The sequence below is a fragment of the Phoca vitulina genome, unplaced genomic scaffold (assembly GCF_004348235.1).
Source record: "Phoca vitulina isolate PV1807 unplaced genomic scaffold, GSC_HSeal_1.0 scaffold294, whole genome shotgun sequence".
In the NCBI taxonomy this organism is placed as follows: domain Eukaryota; kingdom Metazoa; phylum Chordata; class Mammalia; order Carnivora; family Phocidae; genus Phoca; species Phoca vitulina.
The window spans coordinates 356-23,981 of record NW_022589981.1 but is presented as its reverse complement, the minus strand read 5'-3'; the positions used below and the strand labels follow the sequence as shown (position 1 = coordinate 23,981).

The following is a 23,626-nucleotide window of genomic DNA, read 5'->3' as shown; positions in this document are numbered from 1 at the left end:
ACGCAAGAACTGCAAAGGCAGGTTTAGTAACGGCCACCACTTAGGACACACCTACTGTGTGGCAGATCACGTGCAGGGAAAGTAGATCACCCCTAAAGCTAATACATTAGCTCCGATTGGATGACAGTGCAGTGACCTCCTCGGCTATCCTCCTGTTAGAGACGAGGATGGAGGCCAGAGAGAAAGCTTACTTGGCCAGCAGGTGGTAGAGCTGGCACCTGAGCCCAGGGCTCTTGGCTCTGAAGCTGGTGGTCTGTCCACATAGCAGGAAGGAGGCAGGTAGCATCAGTCTCATTTTGCAGATTTAGAAGCCGAGGGTTTCACCCAGGATGGCGGGGTCTGTGAGTGGCAGGAGGGGGCCCTGGCATCCTGGGGGCAATGGTGACCAGCACATCTGCTGGAGAGAATCATACACAGGGTCCGTTACACAGTACTTGCCATTGCCCTCGTCCATTCCACATGCTTCTATGCATGCTTCACACGCTAACACATGTTCATCCTCTCCTTGATCCTCTGAGGCGGGTGCCGTGACTATCCCATTTTACGGAAAGGCTCAGCGTTGGCCCAGCAGCCCACAGCCGTGAAGAGCAGAGCGTTCTGCCGCATAAGCCTGGAAGCAGAGTTGGCTCTTCACCGCCTTGTGCTCACCGAGATGTGCCCTGGATGTCACGTGTTCATGCTGCTGATGGGGGCAGTGGGAAACAGGCATGGGGGTCAGTGCAGTAAGGACTATATTTAGAGAGCATCTCTGTTCATCATGCATTTCCTTCTCCGTTCATTTGTTCACTCATTCACTTGAGAGTGCTCCCCATGTAGGTCAGGCCATGTTCCAGGCCCTGGGGAAATTGCAGCAAGCCACACGGACAAGGCCCCTGTCCTGGAGAGAGGTGATAAGGGAGTTGACCAATCAGATGGTTTCCAATGGGACAAATTCATGGAAGAGCATGAAATGAGGAGGAGGATCCAGAGACGGGCAGCTCCAGAGGGAGGGTGGTCATCAAAGGCCTCTTGGAGGAGGTGACCTTCCAGCTGGGTCCTCAATAATAAGAAGGATGCAAGGAAGGGAGTTCCAGGCAGGGCAGGTGTAAGCCCAGGAGTGAAATGAGCTTGGCGTGTTCTGGAGCAGTGAGGAGGCCAATGTGGTTGGAGCAAAGAGCGAGGGGTGAGGGCGGGGATGAGGTTGGAGATGGGGCAGCGGGGGTATAAGATCTCCCTGCCTGCTCTGTGGAGCGTGGCCTTTGGGTCTCAAGGTGGAAAGCAGGAGAGGACTTTGGAGGCTACCTCGGTGCCGGGCTGAGCCATGCCACCACCACCAGGAGGAGCTGAAGAGATCCAGATGAGAATGAACTCATTCATTCAAGACCATTTAGCACCTTGCTGGTGGCAGGAACAGACGGTTACACACGTAATCGTACAAGATTGCGTCAGGGGCGCAGGTATGGCTAAGGGATAAAAGAGGGGGAGTGGCTGCAGAGTGCCAGGAAAATTAGATCTGGGCTCTGCTGGATGATTCTAAGGAATTGGCATGATGATAGATCTCTGGTTGTGCAAGAAATAAGCATGCTGAAGAGAAGGGGGTGGTTGTAATTTAAATTCTCCGGAAAGGAAAATGAGCCCAAGAGGAAAGGGAGGGACGAGGCCAGCGCAGCAGAATCTTGATAATAGTTGAATCTGAGTGATTCCACAGTTGAGTGTGAGCAATTGTTTCCATAAACCAAAATCTGAGCCCTCTCCTCCCCCACCCAGGTTCTCGGGGGAAGTGAGCCCTTGGGAACATTTGGAGTGACCGTTCCTGCCTATGGTTGGGACCTTTGGCATTCCCATCCTCCCATCTCTCCTTCTTCCCCCTTCCCTTGTCCCCTTTCCCTACTTGGACCCCTCCCTTTTCAGGGATGGGGCTGACCAGCTGGAAGAGCTCTGGTCTTGTCCTGCTCTGTCTCATGACGTCCACCAGAAGGCGCCATGGGTCCAAGGTACCGCTGTCCCTGGTCCTGAAATTCTGACCCGCAGGCGTAGCACGATATGGGTCCATGAGGGGCTGCTGCCACATTGGCTGGTCCTTTGAAAACACATTTACGACCCCGGAACTGTGGTCCAAGACCTTTGCATCTCTGAGGCCGGAAAGGGAAGGGACCACTCAATCCACAGTGTTTGCCATGGCTGCCTCCACTGCCGGGGACTCTCCCCTGTCCCCCATATGGCACCTCCACCCCTGTCCCCGGTTTGTCATTTCCCTGGCTTCCCAGTCAAAGTGCAAGGTGGGTGCATGGGATGGGTAGGGCCCAAGTCATATGCCTGCGCCCTAGCTGCAAGGGGGACTGGGAATCCAGTATCCAGCACCTTCTACTCCATTCCTAGTGGGAGGTGAGCTCAGATTCATAAGGCAGAGGATTTCCAGAGTAAGAGGGTTTAGATGCTGGGAACCCCCAAAAAGTGACAACTATTTCCTGTGCTTGTAGGAAGCAGAGAAGCATGATGCCTCAGAAGAGGCAGGGCTGGTGCCATGAGGCTGCAAAGGAGACTTTGGTAAAAGCTGACACCAGATAGTGCTTGTCATTCCCTGGCCTCCTGGCATCCTTGAAGCAATCCTGGCAGGCAGGAATGATTCCTATTTTTCCAGATTAGGAAATGAGCCAATGCAGCTGAAGGCCCTTAGCTGGAAGCTGATGCACAAGCGTGGGAGCATGGCCCAGACACCAGCTGGGCGGTGTCCAGGGGGAAGTGGAGAGAAAACGATGTGGCTGCCTGAATCCACCACTGCCTATCTGCTGTGCAGGAAGCCAGCATGTGGGCCCTGAGGCTCACACGTCAGATGCCACTCTGTGGCACATGAGGGTACCCACCAACCTGGTGTGGGATGACGGGAGCAGGCAGGGGCAGCTGGGATTCCCAGTGGAACCAGCAAAGAAGTGGATGTGGGTGCCTTCACTGCATCAGGTCCAGCATAGCCCATCCTGACTGGCTGTCCCACCCACTGGCTTCCCACTGCCCTCCATGCTGCCTCCCCCCATACCATGCTTTACACTTTACATAACATGTGAAGCAGCTACACTCCTCGGACCTTCAGCCCAGCCCACAAGGCGGGCTAACATCCACCTCCAGCAGGAGAATGAGGAGACATCTTCTGATCGTGAGTTGATGACACAGAATTCAGACAGGCTTGCCAAGGAGAATTTTGGAATGACCTCACCTGTGCTTGAAAGGTAGGTGATGCTCTGGAATTCAGAAGCATCCTTGGGTGTAAATGAAGTCTCACAAACATGCTCCCATGGCCTAGGAGAGCATGATCAGATAAAGAATAAACCGTGGTGTTGGCTGCAATCAAATCTGCTCAGCTTGGGGAATATAAGCTTTGAACGTGATGCTAAACTGTGGGGCCTGCCAACCTCCCATGAAAAAAGCCAATAGAACGACACAGAAAAGGTCTCTCTCCGGTGGGGATAGAGTCAGCTTGGCTGTCATCCTCACAAAGTCCCGGCCTCCCAAGCTGCTGGGACCTAGCGCTCACGGCTCCTCCACCAGCCGTCCAGGGGCCCGGTCCGTAGTGGTCCTGGGGACTAGGGGAACGGGGGTGGGGGGTTAACTGTAATGTCAATAATGCCTAAGGCTCAAGGCTGGTTATGGCCACCAGGGACTAAGGTCCACGATTGACGCTGGTGTCCAAATGCAGGATTGGAGGTTTTTAAGATTCCCTAAAGATGTTGTTTGTGTCTTCAATACATTTCAAAGGTGAAATGTTCGCACGTTATTTATAACTAAGAACAAGTGGAAACAGCCTGGATGTCCAAGAGTAGGAGGTGGGCTTCATAAATGATGGCTTGTGTGTAGGACACTATAGTGGAGGGCTGTTAAGAACCATGCTCTTCAGGGGCGCCAGTCGTTAAGCAGCTGCCATCAGCTCAGGTCATGGTTCCAGGGTCCTGGGATCGAGCCCCGCATCGGGCTCCCTGCTCAGCGGGAAGCCTGCTTCTCCCTCTCCCACTCCCCGTTTGTGTTCCCTCTCTCACTGTCTCACTCTCTGTCAAATAAATAAATAAAATCTTTAAAAAAAAAAAAAAAAGAACCATGCTCTTCAGTGAGAAGTGGGGCCCTGCTTGTATGTGTGGGAACATGCCCCAACACACACATGGAGATAGAGGTTTTGAGAGGGAGGGAGAAAGGGAGAGGAGCTGAGAGATGAGGAATACACGGGGAAATGAAATAATTAGAGCCTGGGTTTTTTGAGGGTCCAATGGACCAGGCACTGTACTCGGCATTCCGTGCTTCTTGGCACGTAACCCCCACAACTTGCAAGTTGACAAGTGGCCACTGGGGCTGAGATCACCCCAAGTTCCTGCAGATGCCCAGGAGGACGACTCTGTGTCCTGACTGCCAGGTCCCACTGTTCTCCTGGGCAAGGCAGAGACCAGCAACATGGCCACCTGCCCCAGCTCCTATGGAAGCACTGCGGACAGCTCCTCTCTGCCTTGTCCCCCTGCGAGGCACCTGCAGTTTCCTGCTTTCTGGAGCTGGTGGGCCACTTTGCAAAACAGTTTGAAGCTACCTGGAAAAGTTGAACTCGCACATGTTCTATGGGCCAGTGAGTCTGCTCCTGAGCATATGAAATTCTTGGCGTGTGCACCAGGAGACAGGGCCAAGCCTGGTAACACCAAAAATTGGGAGCCACCCAGATACCCATCAAGAGTAAACCAGATAAGGGAAGTGTGGTGTATTTACAAGATGTAATGCCACAGGGCAGAGAAAATGAGGGACCTTCACGGGTACACACCATCACAGAAAAGTCTTCAAAAACTGTCAGGTGGCCAAAAGCAAGACCTGCTCTATCTCATTTAGATTGCAAAAACAGGCAAAGCTGATCGATGTATTCTCTAGAAACACTGACAATAAAGAAAGCCATGGGATCGTTGATAAAAAATTCAGTATAGTGGTTGCCTTAGAAGGTGAGGTGGATGAGATCCCAATGAAATCCTGCTTCAGGGGGAGGGCCACAGGGGGTTTCTAACATCCTAGATTATTCTGTCTCAACCTGGGGGTGGGTTGAATGCACAAACATTTTTTCATTACTTTTGTATGCTGTGCATGAAGGTTTTCTAGAGAGAGAGATGGAGATAGGTATGTTATATATTGTTACATATGTTATATGTTATATGTGTATATAAGGGTAGGACCAACAGTCCCAGATGGTGAACAAAGGAAGGATGACGTCTGCACCCAGGAAACACAAAAGCGTCATCCCCGTCACCTGTACTTCCTCCCTAGCTGGAAAAGAGCACCGTGGACCCCGAGGCAAGAGGGAGTGTGGCTCAGGGTGCCAGCGAAGGCGAGAGAGAGCCCACGGGTGCTGTGACGCTGAGCTGCACCATTGCAGGAAAGCTCAGGTGGTGCTCATGTAGCCTGAGCCTCACAGTGGAAGGCAGACCCACACTCTATTCTGTGTCTTACAGAAAGTCGTTCCTATCTCCAGGTCAGCCTGCTAAGACAGAGAGCTTTCCTCCGCGAGGACACGTGTGTGCCATAACCCCACAGACTGTTGAACTCGAGGCTAAGCTAAAGGAGGCAGCGTTTAGTGAAACACTTGTTCTAGAAAAGGTTTGCAGAGTTCAGCTCCTTACTTTTGTCTGATGAGGTGGGATTGTCCACCGTCCTAAATGGTACCTAACTCACCGAGTCTTCGCCGATGCAGCTCCACTTAACGTGGACAGAAGAACTCTGCAGAATCTCAGCGTATTTCTCCCTTACCAAACATCTAACCCATGGAAACAGCAGCAGGTTTGGGCAGAGCTCACACGGTCCGGCCAAGCAACCGTCTGGGGAAAGTGGGGGACGGAGGGCCATGCCTTCACACAGACACCATCCCTGCCCACGTGAAAGTCACCCCCGGGTCTGCTGTGGCCTCCCCGCAGGGCTGTGGCTCTCCCCCTGCCCTCCAGCCCCACCCCAGCCTCCCAGGGGTGTGAGGCCTGAAGGAGACACTGTCTTCCAAAGGGCTTTGAAGCTGCAGGGGCCAATTCAGACCGTTTTCTACCAAACAGGAAGGACCCCTCTCTGCCCCCAACTTTCTCCCCCAGCTCAGCACCAGAGAACTCTGTGCTTCCCCAAAGACCAAATTCTTCCTGTGGGGCTGCAGGTTTTCCCTACTGACAGATGCCGTGGAGCGGCCCCCAGACTCCGAAGGCCCCTCCCAGAGGCGGCCCAGAAACGCTGCCTTGTTGGCGGAAGCTTGTGGCTCAGCTGTTCTCCCACAGACCAGCCTCTGGACGGGTTTTCTGCTCTAGCTGGCAGGAAGCCGCCCGCCCACACCTCCAGCAGCAGTAGCTCCCCCCAACATGGGGTGTGGTGGGGCCCGGGAAGCAGCTCAGATGACCCAGCTTGTCCCATGAAGCAGGAGCACGGGTGACAGGAAAGAGAGCCCCAAACGAAAGGCAAGCTTTGCGAGAAGGTTCTTGTCTTCAGCCCCTGCCCAAGCTCTCACGTGGTGGTGGTTGGGTGGGCTGCTGCCACCTCTTGGTCATGAACAAGAAAGCCACACCTAAAAATACTGACCCACATCTCAGGGATCATAAAGCCGGCACGTTCCTCCTCCTGTGGGTGTATTCTCTGCCACCCCACAGGCTCGCCTCCTCTGGGATCTCATCTCCAACTTCCTTAGATGCTGAGCTGTCTTACACAGATGCTTGGGACAGTCTTCCTTGGAAGGAGAACCTCCACGTCCCCAGCGTGGGTTGCCCCCAAGGAGTGGGAGAAGGAAGCCCAGTGTTTCCCTCAGCCCAGCCCCACTGGTTTACTGAGACAGAGAACCAGATACAATGGAGGGTCTCTGGTCCAGGGCCAAGCATGGCGGTCCTGGAGGACAGCAGGAGCCTGGCTCCTGAGGATGTCATGGAGCCACCCTGCTACTTCTGGACTGCAGACTCTAACATTTTGGGCTCAAGGTCGTTTGACAGCCCCGTCTCATTAGGCTCCAGCTATCAGCAGTGCGTTTAGCCAATTTTTCTCTTACTTGCAGCCCAATGCTGTCCCAAATGATATGCATTTATTTGCACTAAGACGTGCCCACAGATGCTCTCGTAGGCAGACAAGGAAGAGGAGCGAGCGGGAGTCTCTCTCTGAGAATAAACACCCCTGGCCAGCCACATCCTTTCCCCTGTGGTCTGTACGTACCAAACGGGACACGTTCACACAAATGAACAGAAGCAAATGAACACATGGCTGAGAACCACATCCCTGTGGTTGCCCGTCTGGGTTGATTCCAGGGTTGTTCTGTTTGGTCGCCACTGTGAATTCTGCAGGGAGTACCTGTAGGCATACAAGTTTATTGTTCCTTCTTCGTATAATTTACTTCAGGTAAATCCCCCCAAATGAAAATGTTGTGTCGGGAGGATGAAGGTGTTTGTAGCTCTTGCTGCCTAAGGTCACACTGGTGCCTGCAGGTCACCCACCCCATCCTGGGACCAGGAGATACATCATCATCATCATCATCATCATTATTATTATTATTATATTCCTCTGTGATTTGCTAATTTTATTTATTTATTTTTATTTAAATTCAATTAATTAACATATAGTGTATTATTGGTTTCAGAGGTAGAGTTCAGGGATTCATCTGTTGTAACACCCAGTGCTCATTACATCCCGTGCCCTCCTTACTGCCCACCCCCCAGTTACACCATCCCCCCACCATCCTCCCCTCCAGCAACCCTCAGTTTGTTTCCTAGAGTTAAGAGTCTCTTACTGGTTGTTTCCCTCTCTAATAACATCTTGTTTTATTTTCCCCTCCCTTCCTCTATGCTCCTCTGTTTTGTTTCTTAAATTCCACGTATGAGTGAAATCATATGATAATTGTCTTCTCTGATTGACTTATATCACTTAGCATAACTCCCTCTAGTTCCATCCACGTCATTGCAAGTGGCAAGATTTCATTTTTTGATGGCTGCATAATATTCCATTGTATATATACCACATCTTCTTTATCCATTCATCTGTTGATGGACATCTGGGCTCTTCCCACAGTTTGGCTATTGTGGATGTTGCTGCTATAAACATTGAGGTGCACGTACCCCTTCGGATCCCTACATTTGTATTTTTGGGGTATATCCCTAGTAGAGCAATTGCTGTGTCATAGGGTATCTCTATTGTCAACTTTTTGAGGAACCTCCATACTGTTTTCCAGAGTGGTTGCACCAGCTTGCATTCCCACCAACAGTGTAGGAGGGTTCCCCTTTCTCCACATACTCACCAATATCTGTCGTTTCCTGACTTATTCATTTTAGCCATTCTGACTGGTATGAGGTGGTATCTCATTGTGGTTTTGGTTTGTATTTCCCTGATGCCAAGTGATGTTGAGCATTTTTTCATGTGTCTGTTGGCCATTTGGATATCTTCTTTGGAAAAAATGTCTGTTCATGTCCTCTGTCCCTTTCTTGACTGGATTATTTGTTCTTTGGCTGTTGAGTTTGATAAGTTCTTCATATATTTTGGATACTAACCCTTTATCTGATAAGACATCTTCAAAAATCTTCTCCCTTTCTGTAGATTGTCTTTTGGTTTTGTCAGGAGATACATTATTGATTGAAGAACATAGATCTACAAAATTCAGGCCTATTACCTCCCACAGTGCATTAAGAAAAACTCACATATTTTTAAAGCATGTGTAGAAAATTCATTTCAGAAAGCTTTACTGATGTACCTGTGTTTCAACAAATGCCTCAGTGACACAAACCAACCGAATCACATTATGATTCATCCCAGGGGCAGCATAGCTGGAGACCCTCAAGGTGATTTGCCCTCACTGACAAGATGCTTTCAAGGTGTGGTGGGTGTGAAATCAGATGCTCCTGACTTACAGTCCCTGAGAGACAAGTCTCCAGTGTTAGAGGTAAAAAAGCCGGACATATTTCTCCTCTATGGGTCTGCTCTCCTCCGCACCCATAGGCTCAAAGCAGTGGGTGCTCATCCAGGCTCAGGAACCTGGCTCTTTTTCTGTGTCTCCTGTAATTGACTCAGTGATCTTGGGCAAGTCACTGTACCTCCCCGGCCACAGTTTCTCCTGTGTCATCTCTGAGGAACCCTGCTCTTCCAGGGATCCCCAAGTCCCTGCATGTGGATTCTGTCAAGAAGATGAATCACGAGATCTGGGTGGGTTTTCAGACACCTGCCAGCTGGGAAACCATGGCAGGTGATCTCACTCCCAGGGGCCTCCAACAACTGTGCACACAGTAAGCCAGGCTTTGCTTCCCTCTTAGGCTCATCAAGTGGATTCAAACAAGATACTGCTAGCTAATTCCAAATGGTCGACCAAGTATCCGCGCTGGTTGGACCAGGTGTCCACACTGTTGATTTTGTTCTAAAGGGTTCTAGTGAATAGAGGCAGGAAGTTTCCAGGGGACCTGTACAATGCAGTGGGGGGGGGTGTTTCCACAGAAACTTGAGAAGCAATAGGGGCATTGCCCACAAGGCATGGAACGGGGCACGGCCAGTGGGAAGGGCCCTGAGAATAATGGCAGCTGTCACTGATTTGATGCCCACTGTGAGCTGGCCACAGCATTCAGAGCTTTGTAGATGTACCCAAGGAACCTACAAGGTCAGGGTTGTGGTCCGAATTTTACAGCACAGGAAGGTGTTAGGTCAAGAGCAGGGCTGCAGTATGACCAGAGTCATCCAGTTGGTCACAGTGAGGCAGGGTGTGGCTGGATCATCACAGATCCAGACATCACACCTGTGGACGAGAATGCTCCAGAGGGGTTCTTGACACACCAGAGGTGCTCAATAAGTATTGATGGTGGTCCTTGTAACAGAAATAATGCCAGCTGAGATGACTAAAATCTGCATTATCTTACTAATGCTCACAATCATCCTCTACGAGGTGCAGTCAATTGAGGCTCACAGAGGTGGAGTGACTAGCCCAGGGCCAATGGCTTATGAGTTGCAGAGTCAGACCAATCCCTTTCCTGCTGCACCCTTCATTAAGCATCATGGTGGTGTCTTCCTTTCCAACCTCAGAGAAGCGAAGGTTGGAGACCACAGCTCAGGAAGTTGAAGTCGTATGTCTCCGGGATGGCCCTGTCCGTCCACAGAACCATGTAGATAATAATACATTGTTGTTTTAAGGGACAGTTGGTTACGCAGCAGTAGGGAACACGGACACTGACTCCGGATCCTTCCTTTCTCTGCCTCCTGTGCCTGAAGTTCTTTCCTCTGCCTTTTCATGACTGAACCCTTCCTTCCAATGATCTTTCTTCAGAAGGCATTTCTCAGAGAGGCCTCACTGGATTTTGGTGTGGTGTCTTTTTAGTTACCTTGTGTTCTGTGTTCATGGGAATGAGATCTGCTATGGATGGTGGCAGAGCTGTATTCCAAGCATGTTTGTGTCCGCAGTTGGCTTTCTATCTAAATGCCAAAATCATAATACAGAGACTCATATAAACATTTTATTTTATTTTTTAAGGATTTTATTTATTTGTTAGAGAGAGAGAGAGTGAGAGAAAGAGAGAGCACAAGCAGGGGGAGTGGCAGGCAGAGGGAGAAGCAGGCTCCCCGCTGAACAAGGAGCCTGATGTGGGACTTGATCCCAGGACCCCGGGATCATGACCTGAGCTGAAGACAGATGCTAACTGACTGAGCCACACAGGTGTCCCTCATATAAACATTTTAAATTAAAATTTTTTAAATTGGGGTATAAATGTCATACAGTAAAGCAAACAGATCTTGAGTACTAAATCTGATGAGTTTTGACAAATGTGTAAGCGTTCCATCACCTCAGAAAGATCTCCTGCTCCCCTGTCCAGTCGATTGTCCTCCCCTGCCTCTTAGTGCCAACCATTTCTCATTTCTGAAGACCCAACATATGCGTTTGCCTGATCTAGAAGGTTGTTTGAGTGGACTCTCCCACTGTGTACTCTTGTGTTTGACTTCTTGGGCTCAGCAGGTCTATGAGATTCATCCACATTGTTGCACAAATCAGTATTTCATTCTTGGAAATTTTTTAGAATTCCATTATCATTTTTCTGTGGGCTCTTCAGTTCTGTCTCTGCATTAAGTTTTCAATGGTTGCTCTAGGATTATACAATACATCCTGAGCTTTTCACAGAGGACTTAGTCAATCTCAGGCCACTTCAAATAAATGGAAGCACCTCACAAACAGATGGGGACATTTAGTCCCTCCCTTCATCCTTTTTGCTATAGTTATCATATGTATTATATCTAATGTATGTTATAAACCCCACAACACAATGTAATCAGTTCTCTGTGCATAATCATATACCCTCTAAAGAAATCAGGAGAAAAGAGTCTCTTATATTTACCCACGTACTCGCCATTTCCAATGGTCTTCATTCCTTCCAGGAGGTTAAAGATTCCATCTTGCCCGTTGATCTTCACTCTGGAGGGCTGCCTTTCACATGATTTGGAGCACAGGTCTGCTGGCTGTGCATTCTCTGAGGTTTTTTTTCTTCATCTGAAATGTCTTCATTTCATCTTCATTATTGAAGAATATTTTCATGGAAGATAGCGTTTTCCAGTGACAGGCTTTTCCAACAGGTCACAGATGTCACTCCACTGTCTTCTGAGCTCCATCGTCCCCAATGAGAAATCAGCGATAGCCACACCGTCCTTCCCTTGTCTGTAATGCACCTTTTTTCTCTGGCTGCTTTCAAGTGTTTCTCTGGTTTTTAGTAGTTTAACTTATGACATGTGCGTTAGGATATTTTTCTTTGTCTATGTCTCTTCCCGAATTGGGAACATTTTCAGCCGTCCTTACATTTTTCTGCCACATTCTCTCTTGTCACTTTCCGTGACAACACTGACACTTGTCGTGAACTTTGCTATTATCCCACAGACCCTTGAAGCTCTGGTTCACATTATTTTAACTTCTGTCCTCTGTTCTTCTGATTGGGTAGATTCTACTGATCTCTCATCAAGTTCACTGAGGATTTCTTCTAGAATGTGTACTGTTTTTTAGCACATCTAGTGAATTTTTTTCAATCCCAGATACTATATTTTTATTTTATTTTATTAAAGATTTTTTATTTATTCATTTGAGAGAGAGAGAGCATGAGCAGGGGCGGGGGTCAGAGAGAGAGGGTGAAGCAGCAGGCTCCCCGCTAAACAGGGAGCCTGATGCAGGCCTCGATCCCAGGACCCTGGGATCATGACTTGAGCCAAAGACAGAAGTTCAACTGACTGAGCCACATAGGCACCCCCCCAGATACTATATTTTTAGTTTTAGATTTTCCATGTAGTTCATCTAATAGTTTGAGATTATCTATCTAAATTTATCTTGGACATATTTTTCTTTACATTCTCAAGCATTGTGACAAGAGCTGCTTTAAAATTATTATTCAATAATATTGATTTTTAAATTAATTAAACCCACTACCCCCAGTGTGGGGCTCAAACTCATCATGACCCTGAGATCAAGAGTCAAATGCTCTACCAACTGAGCCAGCCAGGCACCCCATCTACTTTGAAATTATTATCTCTAAGTTCCAACATTTGGGATAAGTCCCAGCTGACTCTCTTTTCTCTTGAGTTATGTTTCTTCTCATATCAAGTAATTTTGGTTTCTGTCCTGAATGTTGGGAGTACTATGCTGTAGACAGCCTAAATTCTATTTTGTTACTCACAAGGGTATTGCCTTTTGTTTTACAAACATTTAACTTCTGAACAGATAGTATAAGATGTTACCCTTGCAGAGGGGAGCAGCTAGAATCTCAATGTGGTTTTTATACACCTACTGGGCTATTTGGTGTCTGCCGTGTGAAGCCAGAGTTTTGGGTGGAGCTCACCCACAGAATTTGGTGCTCCCATGTCTGGTTTTCTCCTCATTCCTGTGCCAGTTTCCAGAAGCTCTGTCCACTTCTTCTTCTTCTTTTTTAAAGTTTAAAATTTTTTTAATTCCAGTATAGTTAGCATACAGTATAATATTAGTTTCAGATATGCAATATAGTGACTCATCTCTTCCTTACAACACTCGGTGCTCATCACGACAAGGACACTCCTTAATCCCCATCACCTGTTTCCCCATCCCCCATCTCCCACCCCTCTGTAACCATCAGTTTGTTCTCTAGAGTTCAGAATCTCTTTCTTGGCTTGTCTCTCTCTTTTTTGCCTACTGCTTCTTAAAGCCACTAAGACAGCAGGATTCCATCCCAGTGTTGACTGTCCTGAAAAGTTCAGATTGAGAACCGTCCTCAGGCTAAATGCCAACAAAAAGCACCGACAAAGAAGCCCCAGTGGCCCACGTGATGGAACCCACCTTGGGGAGCACCTGGAGCAGATGTGCTACATCCGCTCTGGAGGCCGGCGTTCAGCCTTCAGGAGCATCTGGGGGCTTGTGAGGAGGGGAGGAGTGATTTCACAGCCCCCTGGGGCACCCTAAGCCTTAGCTTCCTCATCTGTGAAATGGGCCAAGGACCAGCCTCCCTCACGGTGGCCAGGACCACATTTCTTTCCCCCATGGGTCGCTCTCCGGAGGTTAGCCCTGCGCCAGGGGAGAGCCACCTACTGAATGAATGAATGAATGAAAGCGTCATGAGCATTCATGGTGCTGACCTAAATGAACCCATGAGATTCCTATGAGGCTTGGAGCCCATACAGTGGAAGGTGCTAGGAATCCTCTTCAGGCTCCTGCTCCCACCCCAGGTCCCCTCCTAGGAGAGCATCACATGACACCGGACACCTGGGCCGTTTCTGACACAGCCCACGGTGGGCCACCCAGGAGCCCTGTAGTGAGAGCAGAAAGAAATACCCAGCAGATCCTGCCCCTGCTCTCAGCACCCAGCCTGTCAAGGCTCAGGCCTCGGGGCTCCTGCTCTTCCCACAGCTCCTGCGTGGGGGTAACCTTTCTATAGCCTTCCTGAATGGGCCCCAGACCCCCACGCCACCCACGGGCTCTGATGGCCCCCTGTCCTCGCAGTGTAACCCCCTCCACAACTGATCATTAGGCACACAGTAGGCCCACACGTCACACTGGTGGCCTGGGCGAGAGGGGGCGGGGCCTGCGTGGCAGGTGCATTTGCTGTCACGCTGGGTATTTCACTCTGCCTTATGGGAGCTTCCTGATGACTCCACACAGGCAGGAGGAGTGTGAGTGTGCGTGCAGGCATCACCCAGGTAGGAGGATAGGAGAGGTCGGCTCTAGTGCCCCAGGAGAACATGTGGGTCTGTGAAATGCAATTTTTATTTAAACAACAACAAAACCCCCAATCTGACCATTTTCTGCATTAGCCTATTGGGTAGGTAGCTGGTCTTCCCTCATCCCTCCATGCTGCTCTTCCAGGTTCTCAGTCCTGTTCCTTTTCTTGGGCCCCTGGGGTCTCTCTGAGGTCACAGAGTTGGCCAAGGGCTCACTGCTATGAAAGTGGATGAAGAACGTCCGGATTTCCTTTGGGTAGATGGTGACCTTGGTGCCTTGCAGGGGTGTCGAGTGAGAGCTGGAGCTGCCTAAGGGAGCATAGATGGACTGTCCTTAGAACCACCTATTTCCCCAGGGCATTTACACCTGGCATCCCCCTCATTCACAGCACCACCCTACACTCTATTGTGGCTCTTTGACGAAGGTCCTTGGCTGCCCCCGTCCTGCTAGGACCCCACTGTCCTGGGCCCCTTGCATTTTGGCTCTCCCATGAGCATAATATATAGGTGGTCCCAGCCATACATGGCCTCATTTCCCATGGGGTGTAGCACTGAATGCCTAGAGCTTTTTCACTGAAGCCATCTGGTGGGCCTGCTCTTTATATTACTGGGTTCCACTAATTGCAACCTTGAGAGGAAAACCTCTTCATCCATTCATCCACCCACCCACCTATCCATCCATCCATGATCAATTAGTCCATTGATCCATCATCCTTCCTTTCAGTCATTCAAAACTCTTACTTCCATTGATCCATCCATCCATCCACTCATCCATCCATCCACCCATCCATCTACCCATTCATTCATCATCCATTCATCATCCTGCAGAGAGAAATACACATATATACATCTACCCATCCATTCATCCATCCATCTACCCATCTGTTCATCTATCATCTACCCATCATTCATCATGTACCTTCCAATCCATCTATCCATTCATCATCCATCACCTATCCATCCATCCATCCATCCACCCAACCATCCATGATCCATTAGCCCATCCATGAAACCATCCTTCCTTTCAACCATTCAAACACTCATACTTCCATAGACCCATCCATCCATTCATCCACTCATCCATCAATACATCTATCCATCCATCCATCCATCCAACCATCCATCATCCACCCATCCATCCACCCATCCATCCATCTTTTCATCACTACATCCAACCATCCATTCCCAAATGACTCAGTGTCCAGCTATGTAGATGGCACTCTGCTGTGTGCAGTGGACAGAGGAGATGCATGGGATGGAGGAAATAGGGGGAGAGGAGAACAGAGGAGGAACCTGACCCAGCCCTGGACTCCGCAGAAGCTTGAGTAGGGTGGGCCAGAGGGAAGAGGACAAGGGTGATGCAGGCAGAGGGAACAGCATGGGAAAGACTGGGAGGCATGAAGCTGCCTGTGGTTCCCAGGAGCTGATGGTGGTGTGTGCAGTGTGAGGCACAGCATGGCAGATGTCAGAACCCCCGGGGATATGCTTGCCAGTTCAGGACTCACCCAGGACAGAGGCAGGGGTGTGGTCTGCAGACACACACACAGGCATGCACACACACACTGACCTGTGGTAGATTCAGGACGATACAGAATCAGAGAAGCAAAGTGGCCTGCTCAAGGTCACACAGGCCATAAGGGGCAGAGCAGGGATCTAAGCAAGGTCTGGCCAGCTCCTGAGCGAGACGGGGGGCAGGCAGGGATTCCCAGACTCGGCCTGAACCAGGGGCTCCCAAACCTCTGCGGTGGGGACCATCCTGTGTCCTCCAGCTCCAGCGGTGCAGCGTGCTCACACCCCAGGTCCCTGTGAGCGAGCGCTCCTCCACCGCCACCACGGAGCCCAGCCCCCGCAGCACGACCTGAGGGACAGGAGCACAGGGAGGGTGAGCTACCCCCGAGGCCCCAGATCAGAGCAGAGGCAAAGCAGGAGCAGGGGCGGCACCCACACCCCCCGCACAGCACACCTCCTCATGAATTCTTACAGCAAATCCCCAGAGGGAACTGTGTCCCCATTTTATAGATGAGGACACTGAGGCCGGCACCAGCATGCTTCCCCAGGTAGTGCGCTGGATGAGCATACCCGGGGGAGGCAGGCTCAGGAGCTGCCTCCAACATCCAGACCCTTCTCCCCGGTATGGCTCAGGGGGCGGGCCGGGGACGAGGCCAGGAGTACCTATCCATCCCCTGTGCCAAGTAAGCAGGGACCCAGCCTCCTGTGCGGGCCGGGAGGCCGGTGGCCCGTTCTGGCCTGAAAAGGAAGGGCCGGCTGGCCGGGAGGTGGGACGGTTCTGGAGAAGCTTCCCTGCACCGACGGAAGGAGAAAGCACTTGGGGGCAAGACCCCTCTGCTGCGGCCTTCCCCGCTTCTGCGGATCCAGCTGCTTGTGAGGTCTATGCCTGCTGGTGACCACAGGGGACGAGCCGCAGAGAACCAGCCAGCACGCTACGAGGCCGGCAGCGGGACAAAGTGACCCAGGGAGGGACCAGAAGGAGAAGAGGCAAGAACCCAGGGAGAGGCGGATGGGGTGCCCCGCGCCCCCACACAGCGCCCAGTCCAGGGTGAGCGAGAGCGCCTGCAGGCATCTCTCTGCTGAGGTCTTTGCCAGAGGGGATTATCACACTGCGGTTTGCCTCCCTGCTGGGGCTTCAGGCCACGGCCAGGGAGGTCTGTCCCAGGGGTCTGAGGGCACTTACCTCCAGGTACACACTCACGGGCTGAGACAGGACCGGGTCCTCCCCCACCTCATACAGGTGGTGGAGGCGCAGCAGGACACGGCGGAGGTCCGCCTTGGCCTTCCCTCGGTGGCCTTCAGGGACAGAAGGACCCCCATCAGCCCCAGTCGTCTAGTCTGGGCCCAGCACTCGACCCCTGCCCTTCACTTTGTACCCTCAGCCTCCCTGGGAGGCAGCAGACACCGTCCCCGCTTGATGGACAAGGAAACAAGGCTCAGAGAGGTACAGTCACTTGCCCAAAGACACACAGCTGGTGGGCACCAGAGGGAGGATTCCGGCCCAGGTCTGGCAGCTCTGAGGCCTCCTGCCACACCCACAGGGGCGATGCTGAGGGCGCCTGCAAGTCTCCATCCTCCCCTTGTCTGCTGCTGGGGTCCTCACTGGACCTGTCCTTAAATGGCCCAGTACTCTGCCAGACCCCCTTGCCTGCCCCCGTATGCTGTGGTGTGGCCCGACCCCCCAGGTCGATGCACAGGGAGCAGGAGGGACGTGTCCTTTGCACAGAAGCTTCTCCAGCCTCCGTGAAAGAGGAAGCACCTGCTGCATACAGCCTCCATCAGCCGGGGGCCCTGGTGGCCCCACTGACAAGGGCCATCTGCTGAGTTCACTGTACACGTGACTCTGGGGAGAAGGAACATGGCTGTGTCGGGCAGGGGAGTGTGGAGTGTGTAAAATCCCTTCTACCTGTTCTGGGGGCAGGGGGTGGTTACGGATTCAAGCCCGAGGGTCAGGCAGGTCCTCTGTCTCCTGATGGGGATGGGGATGGGGGTGGGGCTAGGACAAGCTGATGTCCAGGACGACATACCTACTTCATAAGGTGGCCCTGAGCTCGGGGAGAGTGGGGGGGGGGGGGGGGGGGGGTCTCACTCCATCCCTGAGGCTACCCTCACTCTGCCCTGACTCGCTGCTCTCCATGGAGGACAGACTTTCATTAGTGGGTCTGGGGTTACCCCCAGGAGAGCCCCTTTCTCCTCCTAATTGGGAGCCAGCTGTCTACAGGGGACCCAATCTCTTGCATGTGACCTTGCACACAAGTGGGAAGGGAACGCTCTGTCTTGTAGGGGAGGTTCCCCGCCCAGCATCTTCTGTGACGTGGGGATTCTTGATGATGGGGTTCAGTGCTAGAAAGCCACTTGGCTGCAGGCATGAGCCATGGCCCCCAAGATCCATTTTATCAGATAAAGGTGTTATCTGGCCTATTGCTTCTTCCTTTTTCTCCTTCCTAATTCTGTGGACTCCTACTGAGCAGTCTTTGGGGCCTGCCAGGACCTGGGTCGGGCTCTGGGGACAAGAGGGCAGCTGAGGGGCAGCCAGCCCTGCCTTTGAGCTGCTCCCAGTGGAAAGGGGAAGATAAGGTGCAGCTGGAGCTTTGGCAACAGGATGGGTCGGTTCATGGCAGGTGTCACCTCCACCAGGAAGCCCTCCATGATGCCCTACTGGGGGCTTAATGTGAACACCAACATCACTGGCTGGTGACTTGGCTGCTTCCCCCTCTAGTCTGAGACCCCCTCTGAGGGTCCTTGCCTACCTTGGTCACTGCTGATTCCCCAGTGCCTGGCACAAGAGACATTTGTTCAGTGAATGAATGGAAGCTCTGGACAGTCAGGCTTCCTGGGTCCAGAGGACGAGTGGGACTGGCTGCTCAGGGCTCCAGGAGGAGTCCCTGAGGAGGCAGGACTGCACTGTAGGCTGAGGGTCTGGCAGAAGGTGGACGATGACTGGGGTTTGGTGGTGGGGTTAGCAGGGATCCATCAGAGAATGGGTGTGGACAGGTCCTGGGCTGGGGTCCATGCCCACCGTGTACCCTGCTTGCTGAGTGACCCTGGCCCCCCAGGGCCTCTCTGTGGGCCTGGGTCTCCCCACTGGGCAGAGAAGGGGATCAAGTGACCATGCGGAAGCAGGACAACACTGAGAGGAGCCCACTTTGTGTGGGGATGGGCGCGGGGCCAGGTTGACATGGGGAGGGAGCCGTGAGTCTGGTTCCCTTGGACACCTGCCCCACCTTTCTGGAGGCTCTGCAGGTGCTCTGTGTGGTTGGAGCTGTAGTTCCAGCCTGGGATGCTCAGGATCTGCAGGTGAAGACTTGGGGGCAGGGTCACGGCTTCTTGCTGCTGGGGGCCTGGGAGATTCTGGGCAGTCTCTGCAGGGCAGACACACAGAGCCAGGACAGGATTGGGGCCACGCTCCTCCTGCTGGCACCGGGAGCTCGGCACACTCTGTGCCCCCGATCAGGTGATCCGGCTCCTGCCCACGTGTGCCCCACAGGGAGACAGGCTGAAGCACCTGCTGCTCCAAGCGCCTCAGGCATCCCCTTTCTTGCATTTGCCCACGGACATCCTTCCGCCTGGATGCCTTTCCTCCCACATGTCCAGGGGCCCAGATCACAGAGTCTAAGAGCTGGAAAGACCCTGAATCTTTAGTCCAGCCATTTCAAAGTACAGATGGGGAGACTACCGCCCAGAGAGGTGATGGGGTTTGTTCCAGAACACAGGGCAGGTTCATGCAGAGCCCTGATTTCAATTCAAGGTCTGGGATGCAAGCTCCTCCCTTGTTTTGTCATCCCTGGTCCCCCTGCTCAGAGGGCACCTCAGCCCCTCCTCCTCCCAGGAAATGCCCTTTCAACTCTGGGCTCCAGCTGGGGCACCACCTCCTCCCAGTCCCCCGGCCACAGTGATTGGTCCACGCTCAGACCTCGAGCTCCTCTCTGCACCAATCAGGAACTTTCCCTGGGACCTCTGCCCCTGAGCATGGGAAGATTGAGCTCAGTCCTTCTGCAGGGGTAGGGTGGAAGGGAGCGTGCACTACACAGGAGTTCACAGCCTCATCCCAGTAAGGAGGGTAAAGAAGGTTGCAGACAGGGAGAAGCACAGCTGAGAGTGTGAGGGAGAGGGATGGCTTCATGAAGTTTCCAGCCCCTGAGTGCCAATTGCACCCTGCCCTTCCCGCAGTCATGTGCGTGCACCTCAGGATAGGGTCTCCTGGTGGCTCAGCCAGTGCATGTTGAGTTTCTCTCACTTTCAACCAAGAGAGACCAGAGTGGGGCCAGTGGGAGATGCTGACCTAGCCACGGGCCCTCCTCCGACATGGGGCCATGGCCCTCTGTGGAAAGGGCTCCCAGCCTCCTGGAAGGAACCACTGACTCATCCTGGAGCAGACCCCGACCTGCTGGCCCATCACATGCCCTCTCTGGGGACTGGGAGCCTGCGACCCAGAGGTGGCCAGGCAGGCAGCTCATGGCAGTCCTGCAGGGATGACTGAACACCTGCTCCCCACAGGCCCCCTGCGGCCCTGCCCCCACCCCGCCTGCCCATGCCTCTCGTCCAGCTGCTCTGATTCCGGGAGCTTGTCCACACTCTGCCCAACCAGCTGCCCCTTCAGTGTCTGTGACTTCCAAACAAGAGAACCTCAACTGACACCCCTCCAAGTGGATCCTGCTCTCCTCCAGGCTCTTGGTCCCCAAAGCACAAGGCCCCAGGCTCTTTCCTCAGTACCTCTCCCTGTGTTCCCTGAAGCCTGGATGTGTATGAGCATGGCTCCCCAGCGGACAGCTCAGGAGAAATCCTTCAGGGGAGGCCTGGCCCTTACCCACCCCTGGTGCGCAGCACACAGCAGGCACTCAATACGTGCTTCATAGGAGAGTGAGCGACAGCCTGCCTGCTTCTGAAGACCTGGGCGGGCCTGGCTCTAAAACTAAAGCCAGGAGCAATTATAACCACGTTCTCTTCAAAACCGCAGCAAGTGAGTCGGACAGAAACACTTGCAGGATTAGTGAGCCGGGTACCAAATTGTATCTAGCTGTTTCCTTCTTTAAATGATGCTCCGAAGTACCATCTTTACACATGATCTTTGCCTATTGTTTCTCATGTTCAATTATTTTCATACAGACACAGACTGTGTAAGTCAATAGGGGCCTGAGCGGAGGCAATGCCTGAGCTCTGCAGATCAGACCATGGGCTGGATTCACCCTCACTTGGTGACAGCATACCCAGAAGTCAAACAAAACAAGTCTTTAATGTTGATCTTCTAGGTGTGAAGCCATATATGTCATATTAAAAAACAAAAAGAGACATCAGAGCAGAAAATGAAGGATACTCAGGGAAAAGGTAGAGGGTAGATTGGGTGTGAGTCTCAGAAAAGCTCCACTACCTACATGAGCTTGAGTGAACCCCGGACCTCTTTGCCCGAGTTTGCCCACACCTTAAAGGAGGACTTTGGATCAGAGATCCCTGAGTTCCCTCTGCTCAAAGTTGTCCAGATCACTGGTGGCCCACACCCCTCCCCAGGTCTGCCCCGGCCAGGTGGGCTCATTCTGGGGTGAAACCCCTTACCATTCAGCTCTCTTAACAGCACTAGGGGTCTGTGCTGCAGCGCCAGCCCACTCCTCCGGCGCAGGCCCGAGGTGAGCGGCCGGGGTCCCAACAGGACCCAGAGCACAGGGTGGACAACGGAGGTGTCGTTCAGTGTGAGGTCGTATTCCAGAGCCCAGTCAAAGTTGTTCCACAGGCGGCGATGGAGCATGACCTGCAGGGAAGAGCTGTCGACAGGCCCCCTCCCACCTGCTCGTGCCCCCGGGGGGCCAGGAGGGCCCACTTCCTACCTCCACCTGCCCGTTCCCTTGGCTGGAGACGCCATGTGCCTGCTCAGATAGCAGCACCAGCCTGCTTCGGCCGTCCTCGATGAAGGCGGACTGAACCATGGGGTAGTAATTCTGTGGACACAAACATGGCCAGACTGGCGGTCGTGGCAAAGGAAGGGCAGACCTGCTGGTCGGGGTCCCCCTCTGGCCACCCCATCCAGCCCCCCACCACGGGCACAGCAACAGCTCAGGGTGCAGCAGGGAGACTATGGGAGAGCCTCTGACGTTGGAGACCAACAGACGGTCACTCACATGCAACTCCACTGCTTCCTGACCATCTGAGCTGGGGACTTAGCCCGCTCAAGCCTCAGTTTCCCTACCCATACAATGGGCCCAAAGACCCACTCTGCACATTCCTGCAGGAGTGATGAGGGGCTTTGTGGGGTCCAGCCTGATGTGGGTGCTGGGCCGAGGGTTGCTACAGAGAGAAAAGGCCAAGTGTGGGCTGGGGGCGGGCAGCCACACCCTCCACGCTCTGAGCTCCTGGAGCAAACGTCCCGGGTGGACCCACAGGGATTGTCAGGAGCCCCTGCACAGCGGGGGAGAGCGAGCAAGTAGGGACGCAGGGGCCAGAACTCACAAGCAGAGCAGGGAGGGGACACACCCCTCTGGGCCCCACAGGAGGAGCAAGAACTAATGTTTACCGGGGGCACAGGAGGCCCCCAGTGCGGGCTTCACCCGGATTGTTCCCGCTGACCCTCACAGCCCTGGGGGCCGAGGTCATTCCCTTGATCGGGTCAGCAGGGAGCCATAGGGAGCCGACCCGCTTGCCCAGGGTCACAGGGCTGAAGGCCTAGGATGTGGGAGCTGATGTGCGGCTGGGGCACCGGGCTTCCTGCTCCGGCCTTCTGGAAAAGCGCCATCCGGGCTATTCCCGTGGGCACGGGTCCAGCAGGCATCCTAGGGTGTACCCGAGCGATGCTGTTGCTCGTGTGTTCCCGGAAGAGTCTCCGCTGCATCTGGTAGCCGTTGCTGTCCGAGTAGAGGACCTGTCGGTTGTGGAGACTGGTGCTGGTCCTCAGGATGGCCTCGCGGTTCAGCTCCAAGGGGCCCACCCGGTACTCCTGCTCGATGCGACGGCAGAGCAGCTCCCCACCAGGGCCGAGTGGCACGTGGGCGAGCCGTGAGTAGATGGCATATGTGTGATTCCTGTCCCTCACCTTCCTGGAGCAGAATTGGGAATCGGTGGGTCAGGCTCTGGGAGCTTTGTGGATGCCCCTCCCTCCTCCTTCCCCTTTCCTCCCATCTTCCCTCCATTTTTCCTCCCTCCTTTCCTTCCTTCCGTCCCTCCCTCCCCACATCTTCTGCTCTTCCTCCCTCTCTCCCTTCCTTCCTTTTTTCATGCCCCCTTCCCTCCTTCCCTCCTTCCTGCAGTCAGGCTGAGGGCAGGGAGCCTTCCTGGACCATATAATGGGAAGAGCCTGGTACCATGATAATCAGAACTGGGGTGCCCAGCCTGGATGGCTTAGATCTGTGCTGTCACATGACTTCTTGTGCAAGTCATTATCCCTGGGTTCCTGTCCGAGCTCTGCACTTGGACACCCCCCACGAGGTACAGCACGTGCACTGGAGCCAGGATGCCCCCGTCCAGGGCAATCACGTCTTCATCAAGCTCCCATTGAGAATGACCGTGTGCCAAGCAGCGATCCAGGAGCAGGAATCAGGAACACGCATGGACCCTGATTCCCTCGTACACGTGCCCACGTGCACCCAGGGAGCCCGAGCGCACCTGTAGAAGAACTGCCGGATCTCCGTCATGAGCTTTCCTGCCACAATCTGCATCCCCACACTTTTCCATGGGCGCCTCGCGGTGTCGGTTGGGATAAACACAAAGTTATCAGATATAGGGCCGTATCTCAAATTACCATTGACACGGTACTCCATGAACTCCTGGGTCACCCGCACTGTGCGGTTACTCTCTCTGCAGGGACAGGAAAGGGAAAACAGTATTCTCTTCATGCACGTGTGTCCTGAGCATTGTCCTCTGGAAGCTGGCGAACAAGCCTTCTATGCAGACACCCACCTCCACCAAAGCAAAGAAAAGAGACCTCAGCAGAACCTCAGTGACAGTCACGAGGCTGCTCAGTGACACCCATGCACGTGGTTCAGATAAAGTCCACGAGACACCC

General features: G+C 53.0%; 1 protein-coding gene across 1 annotated transcript; it reads right to left on the bottom strand.

Annotated features, from left to right (window-relative positions):
* Positions 1-14,224: 14,224 nt before the first annotated feature.
* LOC116629126 (epididymis-specific alpha-mannosidase-like) lies at positions 14,225-23,418 on the bottom strand (the record flags this gene model as incomplete). Its single annotated transcript, XM_032399423.1, has 8 exons — positions 14,225-14,439; positions 15,868-15,988; positions 16,823-16,935; positions 18,864-19,001; positions 21,190-21,382; positions 21,459-21,569; positions 22,409-22,661; positions 23,227-23,418. Coding segments are annotated over 8 exons (1,336 nt in total), but the record flags the coding sequence as incomplete, so codon positions are not given.
* Positions 23,419-23,626: the final 208 nt, after the last annotated feature.